Source organism: Falco naumanni, chromosome 2 (genome assembly GCF_017639655.2).
Source record: "Falco naumanni isolate bFalNau1 chromosome 2, bFalNau1.pat, whole genome shotgun sequence".
Taxonomy (NCBI): Eukaryota; Metazoa; Chordata; class Aves; order Falconiformes; family Falconidae; genus Falco; species Falco naumanni.
The window spans coordinates 17,445,232-17,455,917 of record NC_054055.1 but is presented as its reverse complement, the minus strand read 5'-3'; the positions used below and the strand labels follow the sequence as shown (position 1 = coordinate 17,455,917).

General features: G+C 39.5%; 1 protein-coding gene across 1 annotated transcript in view; it reads right to left on the bottom strand.

The window, feature by feature from the left end:
- Positions 1 to 3,130: 3,130 nt before the first annotated feature.
- The window catches only part of MTMR6 (myotubularin related protein 6), a 28,496-nt gene continuing 20,940 nt past the window's right edge, over positions 3,131 to 10,686 (bottom strand). The window contains exon 14 of the mRNA XM_040583580.1: positions 3,131 to 8,931. Within this exon, the coding sequence (XP_040439514.1) occupies positions 8,674 to 8,931 (258 nt within the window). The 3' untranslated portion in view covers positions 3,131 to 8,673. The remainder of the gene's footprint in view (positions 8,932 to 10,686) is intronic.

The following is a 10,686-nucleotide window of genomic DNA, read 5'->3' as shown; positions in this document are numbered from 1 at the left end:
TTGCCTTGGAATCTGACTGAATATAGACAGATAAGAGAGAAGCAGCAAGAAAATAGCAGAAATGACCAGAAACCAAAGAGCCACAAGAACACCAACCACAAAAGAGCATACAGGACTCGACGCAAATCTGCAGATAAGAGAGCAGTCTCTGCCAAGTTGTGCTCTTTAAATAAACTTTTGGCAAGACTTTAGGGTAGCAAAGCAGAATTTTACATATGGATTCTCATCTTGAAATAGAACAAGCCAGATCGAGACCCAGGAATTTGAATTTTTAGGGCTATATATAACTCGGTTATGAGGTTATACAAATAGCTGAGTTCCTCCATACATTACAATACCTCAAACACCAGTAAGTTACAGTAGTTCTTACTGCTAACCCTGATCCTTTCCCCACTGCTGAACTCCAGCTGACCAGCCTGTCCCCTGCAACCGTCTAAGTAGAAATTCATTCTCTTACAGCCTTGTGACCTACTCTCAGTATGCAATCTCCTTCACGTGATCTCTGCTTGGGAAGCAGCTCTCCTTTTCTTGGTTCGTATCAGCAAATAGCCAAATACCAGTTATCTCTCTTCTCCCAGGCTGTCCTTTGGCACTGTGGATGGACCTGCGTACTATGGGATATATGCAGCAGCAAAGGAATTAGAGCGCAGTTCAGCCTCAGTTATCTTTTTGGGTTTTGTTCTGTTTTTTACAGCTTCCAAAACCTCACCGCTCTCTGCACCATATTTCACAGAATTCGTAGCGATGGTTACATCCAGTTGTGCTCCGTGTTATCCCATTACATTTTCCTGCCCCAAAACACAATTCACCATCCAGAGTCAACTCACCATAAATTGTTAAGAACCACCACTAGATTTACAATGCTTTGTGTCTTGATGGAGCACCAGGCACTGAGTGCTTAGGTTTCTCTTTTGAGACACTAACCACACACCTCTCTAGCTGCATTCACACTGGGATTTAAATCACTTATAAAGTAGAGTTACAAAACAAATCCCTCCTTAAAATATAGATTCAACATATGCATAAACATTCATACTTTTTCTTCCACTAATCATTCCTTTTCAGTATGCTCCATAACAGCTCTCAGTAGTCTCTTTAGACATTTCCTGCACCTACAATAAGCAGTTAAAAGCCATTCAAATAAACAATACAATAGCATTTGGCATACCTTTCCTGCTCATGCGTCCTTATCACATTCAAGAAAAAAAAAAAAAGTAAATCAAAGTTTTATTCTATCATGATAGTCACACACTCTCATATTGTGAATTTATGTGACACTTGCATGTCACCAGATAACCTAGAAAGACAGCATACGTGCCAAGTCCAACAGCCAAGCAATCTGTTTATTAAGAATTATTTCTTCCACCAGCATGCTACTGAAAACAAGTTTGCTAACAGCTTAAAGTGGGATTAGAAATTATAGAAGGATCCAATCACTGAGAATGTTTACCCTATTAAAGCATTCTCACATGAATCTCAAAACAGTGCACAAAGCTGCAACAGCCTCATGCTTTCACAAAGGGACTGGGCCAGAGCAGCTCGTAGCACGGCTGAGGAACGTGTCTGAACAACATCCACACTCCTGAATATTCAGAGCGCAGCCCTGTCCTCTGCCAAGCCATATTCTTGCGAGAATGCAGGCATCTTCAGTGCTTTATCCAGGGTAGCTTCAGGGGATGGAAAAATAAACGCAAAGTGGACAGCAACATTTTTAGGATCACTCAATCTTGCATCTGGAACTAGCTCAGCGAGCATCAGAGCCCTAAAGCCACTGCAGTATCAGCCCTTCCTCCCACAGCCCAGCGCGGCCAGCACAAGGGTCAATAATAACATATCCATCTCCATTTTTGCCTTTATATAGTTTTTATAACCCACTTGCTTCTCCTCAACCATTCTGCACAGTAGCCGGTTAATTCTCACACACGCCGTTTACTCTCAGTTTAAACATGCACACTCCAAGTAATCCCTGAACTCATGCAGGCAGCAGTTCTAGACAAGCAAGGCAATGAATGCTCCATAGACTAAGTCAGTACAATAAATTAACCAGCCTCTAGGCTGTACTAAGAACTGAAGTTAAACTTAGCTTTTCCCTCCACATGCACATATGAAACCCTGTGCTTTCACTACTCCCAGTAGCATCCACCCATTAGAAGCACACACGGATGAACATGTTCATGCGCTTCATGTAGCAGCTACTGCCGCTGGATACAGAACCCAGCTGACCGACATTATGATTGTTGTGGCTCATGGTTAAACACACTGCTATGACTTAGCAGGAGTTCTGACATTTCCTCCTAATGGTACTAACCAGATTCTCCCACAGTGTATTCCAGCATACAGCCTGCCTACCTAATAGGAAACCAACTCAAATGAAGACCTCCAACAGATTGAAGAGAGCCCTTTAACTTGCATCTATCTACAGCAAGAGGCTTCCATCCTGTAATAAAGGTTACAACATTGACTATACATTGCATATTCCAATGCTCTAGTGCATTAATTCCCATCCGTACTATTATCAGAAACCTTATTCTCAGTGTAGATCCAGATGGAGCTGGATGTGGGTGAAGGAAACATGAGTAAAATGCTGCTAGAAGCTTGAGATTGTGTAACAAGTACTGGTTGGAGAGCTTTATTACCATGACAAGAACCAATTATCTTTACTAAATAAAGATTACAGCTGTAGAGTCCCAAGAAGACTCAGAAATAAGAAGAAAACTGTTCGTAATTAATAGGAAAGTCACTGAGAAGCTGGTGCTTCTAACAAGTTATTCCAATTCCTTTACCAGATTTGTTGGAGCTGTTTAAAATGTTGATCTGGATTACCACATATGGAGTGATGGTAATGCTAAGTAAACACAGAGCTCTCTTGTCCTCACACTGAACCATTAATTTGGGTACAGAATAGTGTTTGTAATTAATAGACCAGAGTCTAGAGTCAATAACATGAAGCTGAGCCAGTCTCCCATATCCACAAGTTACAGAATCATTCAAGAAACAAAAAAAAATAAAAATAGGTGAAGTAATTTCTGTACTCTATAGCCTCTATCAGATACGATTCATCCATAAAATTCTCATTATTCAACATGTTTAACATTCATACACTATTATAAATGGACTATTTAATGCCCAGTTAGATTGGCAATATTCAGTTCATTTTATTTTAAGCTTTATGGATTTTCAAAACACAGACAAATAATTATTACAAAATTCCATTTGCTAAAGTTTCTTCAGGAATATATCAAGCATGATCCCAGCACAAAGATAAATGGTTTTTACAGGGAATGTTACATAGAGCAATAAATGCTAGTGAAACAGCCACTTTCCAGATACATGACAATGAAGACAGTTTTCTTTCCCTTCACCACATCCAACAATTTTATTATTTTTTTTTTAAAATAGCCAGATCTGAAGTTAAATTGTTTAAGTAAACTGCCTGTGGAAATCACCAGGCACTCAAAAGCCCTGAACGGGAAAATAAGTGGTATTTTTCCAAGTTCACTAGTCCAGGGGTAAAAATGACACAGAAAAACAAATCAACCCATTTTCGTTGCTGGAAAGATGTTTGTCAAGGGACATTGCTGACAGCCAGCCACAAGGATGAACTATAAGATTGAAGAGCAACAGTAAGACAGAGCAAGGAAACCAATCTGTAATGCTAGGTCATAAGAAATGTCCTTGTGGGGCAGCATGGGACTTCGCCAAGGCTGCCTACTTGCAAGAAAAGCATTCAGCAGAAATATCTGGTGCTTTGTATCTCTGCATGTATGTACACGTTAACCTTGTCATTAAAACGGAAAACGCTTTTATAGTGTGTGTCAAAAACTGTAATCCTACTTAATTATAAACAGTATGCAACTGACCTCAAGAGTTAAAACTATAAACAAGGATAAAGAAAATACTGCACCGCAAGTTCAAAGTTACCACCAGGACATTTATTACTTGAAGCCAGTAGATTAAGAAACACAGACTCAGATGTACATTTCCTCTTGCCTGACGCCACTGCAGAGTTGTTCAGCTACAACTGTTTAATAGACCAGGTCACCGAATTCTCTGGGACCTGGAGAGTGACCTCAGGAGCAGCATGCCTCTGACCTTCCACCTCAGGGCCCTGAGCTGCTGCTGGACATCAAAACAGCTCTACTGCTTCTCCTTTATTGAGTCGTACTCCAGCAGGGTCCTGTTCCTTGCTACATGCTGTGACAAGGGTCTCCAACCACATCCTTTTCCTTGAGCCTATGGCACATAAAGAAATTGCACCATGCTGGTTTTCAATGCTATTTAACATGCAGGCAGGTCAAGCTAGCTAGATCAAACATGAGCTCACCCACACTGTTCAGTAAGGCAGATCCAAGCTTTCAGAATAGTGGAAGGAAGTTGCAGTACTTCCAGCTTTTTGAAACATCCAGAGCATTAAGCCACCTGTCACATCTCACAGATACCAGGCACCACAGTAAGCAACAGTTGGAGGGAAGTGTGGCGTAAGTGGCAAAAGCAAGTCAAAGCAAACTTCAGTCTAATCTACAGCTCTAACCCTAAAGGTTAACATAGGTTTCACAACCAGTATACTTAGACTATGATCAGCTACAGGTTTAGAACTATTAGCAACTAGAGAGTTTTAAGAGCAACCTTTAGGCTCTGACCTAGAGATCTATAGTTACCACTGCGGAGGAATGATCTAGTTTGAAATCAGATTATCTTTACACTAACTAGAAAGCAGCCATCACACTTACACGAGGCCCTCGTGCTAGCCGTATTTGCTCAAGAGCAGGGCAGGACTCTAAAGAACAGCTGCTGATAGCGTGTGCCCTGTGCTATTTTAACACTGAATTTCTTTGTATTGTTTGTGTCACTTCCTTAAGTGGATGGTGGTGAAGCCAAGGCACCCCAGCCCACTTCAGCCCAACCGTGCATCTAGGTACGCGCTTAGTTTACCAGAATGGGAGTAGCAAATTCTCAGAGATTTGCTGACGTGTTACTTCACCAAAAGGCCTTAGGAAAACGGCAGCTACAGAGGAAGACCACCACACCTTTCCAAGCAAGGCATTCTCCAGCACACTTGCTTATCCTGAGGACGGGACACAAATTGTCACAGTTTTATTTGTAATAGCTTTCCCTCTAAAACAACATTACATTAGAGCATTTGCTCTACATAAAACCGCACATCCCTGTGGAAGGGTTGCTGTTCCAATTCTCTAAATGGACTCTCCAGACTTCAGGCTTTTGCCCTAGATTTAGGTCACTAGTAATTGGACATGTGTGGAAAATGCACACACTCAGTTCAGTGTTGCTTAATTAATTTCTTAGTCTGTTGATCTGGCAGTTGTCCTACAAAAGAGAACAGTTGGATATTTAAACTTGTATTGAAGAATATATTACAGTAATAGCAAGCCTCTTAAAAATAAACCCACCTCTTTCTGTACTAGTGAAATAAATAATTTAAATTGTCTGGAGTACAAAGTGAAACCAGTTGTAGTTGCTCAGGTGAGACTATCGGCTTGGTTAATTAAAAGGAAATACTTCTCTTTTATAGCACTCTGACTGGAAAAAAAGATCAACTACAGCACAAAACACAGAAACCCAAGGACTTTACCAAGACCTTCTCAAGGTGAAGCACAGAACTGACAGGTGTCAAAGTCTTGCAAGCAACAGAGCAGAATCAACTCTAGCAACTTTTATCTGGGACATTATATTCCCAAGCAACTTGGTGAGTGTACCAACGACACATTAATGCTGCAGCGTGAGAGTTCTGTGCATTATTTTGATCGTACCAGGTACCTTTCAGTGCTCTAACTGCTCTTGGAGCAGCACATTCATTATGAAGAAAAGCTCATCCACTGAAATAATTAAAATTCTTTCTGCTCCTAGAAGGCTTCTGCCAGTTTTTTTTTCAGTCAGCTTGCTTGATGTTTTTTAAACCCCTCTTGAAGGACACAGAACAGCCCCACCCTGCTGAGTCCTGGCCATCCTGCCAAGCTTTCTGTTGAAGCTCACTTTGCTACTATCTATTTACTTCACCACAGGTCCCATGTGCTTTAGGTAGTTTTTGGCTTAAGCCTAAACAACAAATGAGAAGAGACAGCTGCCTCTCTGCAGGAACTTTTCTCGCTGGTGACCCTGGGGGCCGAGTTGGCAGAGCTATCTGGACTTTTTAAGAAGGCTGCTCTACAAAACAGCCTTATAAAGCTCTATGCGCATATTAACTGGAGTAAAATACATACTTCACATCAAGACGTATGGTATTTTTTGACGAAGAAACAGGTTCTGTGCCTGAGCAGATAGTATTATGGCATTTCAAAGCTGACCTAACATGCCTACCTTGATTTAAATAAAAATGCATCCCGATTCCTTTCGCTCAGAAGCAAACTCTGCCCATAAAAAGGGCCTGAGGACCAAAGTAAACTCGCTTTAACAGTACTGAGAGGGAACACATCTCTTCAAAAGCCTTGTATACAGGGGCACTCAGATGGCTGTTAAAGTAAAAACAACATACAACAGTATTTGCAAAAAGGCTTAATATAATCTTTTGAGTCTATAAACTCTAAACAATAAATATGAAAAGTTTACATGGCACACCAGAGCAGCTAAATATTAAAACAGGTACATACAAATTATTAACACTTACCTATATTGCCAGCGATAAGTTGGTTTCACTACTGTGATACAATACAAGCTTAATATACATAAGATGTTTTTCCCAAGGAAAACCACAGAACTAAGTTGATACAGAAGTGTGGGAGAAGGGGAGACAATAAATAACAAGGCACAAAAACCTCTCTTGCTGCGACCCTGTAAGGCACCACTGTGCAAATGTGAAACTATCAAAACTTGTAGTGGAGAAATTCTAAGCATGTTTAAATGACTGGATAGTGTATTTTAAAGATGACACTATGGTCGTATCTTTGGGAATAAAAATACTTACGAACATTTATTTACACTTATAGGCTTTTAAAAAAACAAATCAGTGAAATGGGTGAATTAGTAATCAGATACAGGAGTCACAGTTAATTTCTCCCAGACAGCTTCACAAGAGCAACTTGATCATGACCCATACTGGCCTTGTAAATACGAGTCCTGGATCCAATATGGTGCAGAGGGAAACACTGCCAATTATGTTAAATCGTGTGGCAAACTAGTAATTTTAACAAAGCAGACTTCAGGGATTAGAATGAGAATAAACTAATTTTCACTTGTAACCAAAAAAAGATTTAAATCTAGAGCTAAAAGGTCAGTAGCATTAATCTATCTTCATACCTAGGCACCTTAATACCCAAAGTTGTAATTTATACCTCTGTTTTAGAAATGGCCACCAGCATTTTTCTTCCAGGTTCTGTAATCTGCTCATAAACTTCATCATGAGACAAACTTCAGCAACAACCTTTTCCCTTACTAGAAGGTTACAGATATATAGTTAAGAAAAAAAGGGGGAACTCTCATACTTTAAGTTTGTGTCCCATGATCTCTACTTCATTCTTCTAGAAGTTTTTGTTCTCTCTCCAATTACATAAAAAACCTCCACAATGTACTGAAATTACTTCAAATATGCATAGATGGACAAGTTTTTACAAGACAAGAAGGGTATTTCGATAACAACTAAATTTTTTTTTCTAGTGAAAGATTTAGGAGGCACTCAGTTTCTCATAAGCTTTGGACACATAAATGACTAACTTGGTAAAAGTGTCAGTAGACTACACTTCCAAAACTTCTGCTTCCATTCTTGCAACTTGAACAACTGCACAGTACATAGTAAACGAACTGAATGAACCTGACTAGTCGGCTATTGGCTTAGTTATCTTACATGATGTGTTTCACTCTTTTTACTCTACACTTAAAATACCTTGCCGCAAATCAAAAAATTTAAGGTCAGACAACCTGTAACTTCAACAATACTCAATCTACTGAGCTGCCAGAAAGGGGAAAAAAAAAAATCAGGCCAATCATTATATTTTAAACAACAGAGGAAACTAAGAAAGAAGTCCTCAGTGATACATTAACATTCATACAGCTATTTGCTGAAAGGCTGTGCCAGCTTAGGCATACTTCATTCCTTATATTCAGTCCTGTTTTCAGGAAGTAACAATTTAGGCAAATGCAATGTAAACAGAGCCAGGTAGACTGCAGTAGTAAAGGGCAATATCATCAATCTGACAGGTTTAAGGCCAACTTTTTATGATTTGAAATACATCATACTTTTCCATGGCACTTAATACACTGAAAGTTAGTACTGGGTGACATTAAACAAGGGTATACATACTCATATCATATGCTAGTATATACATGTAGCTTCAGTTCCTAAAATAGAAAGTTCAAGTTTTCTTGCCCAAATAAAATCAATTTGTGAAAGACCACCTGTTTTCCTATACTGAATAAAGTAATATTACTATTTTAATCAATTTAGTGCAAACCGACTTGTCCAGAGACAAAGACCAAAGACATACCATTCCTTGATTTTTAGTCACTACTCACCAAATGCCCTCATTTCTTTTAAGACAACTGAACTTTTTTTTCCTTAAGAGAACAGCAAACACTTGACAACTAGCATGCTGTTCTAGTCTACGTTGAAAAAACTTGCCAATATACAAATCATGTTTTGGTCATGCGGCACAGACCCATCCTCAACATGATCCATCTCTTAATTCAATCAGTCTAGAAGAGGAACACAGTGCAGGATTTTAATTAGCAGGTCATCCTGGCCACTCCATACTCCAAGCTGACAACAGCAGGCTCAGCTTTTGAGAACTCTGCCACAAATTCACTGTAGCGATTGTCTGCTGTGTTGCTGCCCTCTATAGTTCTCACAGCATCATTCACTGGGATCAGCGGCTGCTCTTTGAAGGATGGAGGGGTCTTCAGTGCCATGGGTGCAGGATGAGCAGACTGCTGATGTTCTTTCCCAAGGACTGCATCTGACTGCCCAGTTCTCTGCTTTATTTTCTGAAACATACATAATAGTTACTACAGTGAGCATGACTGCTTTACTGATAATATTCTGCCTTTAAAAGAACGCAAATCCATTTAGTTTCCAGGCCAACTCAGCGTCTGCAGAACCCTGTATTACATACCCTAGGTTGGATGTTTAACTATTATTAAGCGTTAGACCGTTGGACAAGACATTTTTCTCCAGTTTCCAGCAGATTCTACAAGTCCTGTATGCTTGAAATTTGCAGCCAAGCAGAAGGCAAAAAGGTTGCCTGTCAATGTCCATAGAGAAGGAGAGGTTCTTCCCGGCTTGCCCCTTGTTTAATTGCTATCAAGATGAGACTACTTCCAGGAGTACAGGCAGAGGAAGGTGGCCTTGGAACTATTAACAAGCAGGAAGCTTACAGCAGACCACAAGTCTCTTAAAGACAAAGAGCATTTCATACTTAAAGCCCTTATGCCCTTCCTAAAAACCTTCTAAAATACTTTTCCTTTAGATCTGAAAAATGCCAATACTGTTTGTTCAAATGCAGAAATACACTAGATGTCGTCCACTAGAAAGCAGGACTGGAGGAAAGGACCTATCCTGCAAGCATTGAGCAAGAGAAGAGGAAAGATTTGGATTAAGGTTTTGTCAGGTTTTTTTTAATTCAAAAAATCTCACCCAGTAACTGGGAACTTGAACTAATTAACTGAACTGATTTTTTGTTGATATGTTTGTGCTCTTAGAGCTGAGACCGAGCCCAAAAGACTTCTGTCTCAACATCAACTTTTTGATGATGGAAACAGCAGTAGGAAAGTCAACATCAATATTTCAAACAACTACATCTCTTCATCACTCAAGTGGTAAGTGGTATGAGCTCAGGTTACCAAGTTACACCTTGGAACAAGTTTTTAGAAAATTCAGAACTGAGACATCACTTTACAGCTTGCTTATTCTTCTGCTTTCTTCATTTTGAGTTTTCATCTTGCTGCTTCAACTGTATAGACACTTTTAAATATACAATTAAGAATCAAAACAGTTTAATCTTAAGTGATGTGCACTCATTACATTACAGTAGGATCTTTTTAATAAGTGTCTTTCCTCCTAGAGAAGCTGTATTTCCTCTCTTCCACGCCCAACATCACATGCAGGAGTTGTGTTACCATTCCTAGCCACACAGAGTAGTAAAACTGGTAATTAGAGAACTTGTGCATTGCTTAAGAGGTATCATTCTGAAGTTTCAGCACTTTGACTATAATGAAGTATCAATTAAAAGCAACTGATTAAGTCATACTAGAATAAAAGTGAGCTACACTATTCAGTCTTTCCTGACTGTTTACTGTAGCACCTAGAAGTCATTTCTATAAATCTGGTCTCTGGATTTAGCCCCGTCTTCAAATAGCATTACAGTTTATATGCCCCATAATTATGGTGACTTAAAACAGCATGCACCTGCATATGAAGTTAAAAGGACAGTAATTAATGCTTCCATTTCAGGAGCTATAATGGAAATAAAATTTTCAGTCTCTTTGGTTTAGCACCACAGCTGTAGCTATGATGGGTACCTTGTTATCCAAGGTAAATTTCACATAAATTTAGCCTACATTAAGCCATCTTCAGTAATGCTTTGACAGTAGAGGCACTTTCACATAATACATCACATCAGTAAAGCAAAATAAATTGTGTCTAAGAGCAAAACACTGGCTGCACAGTCTGGCATTCAGCATAGAAGCAGTGAAAGTCAAAGTCAACATTACACAGAGTAAGCAGCAGGCCATACAGTAGTG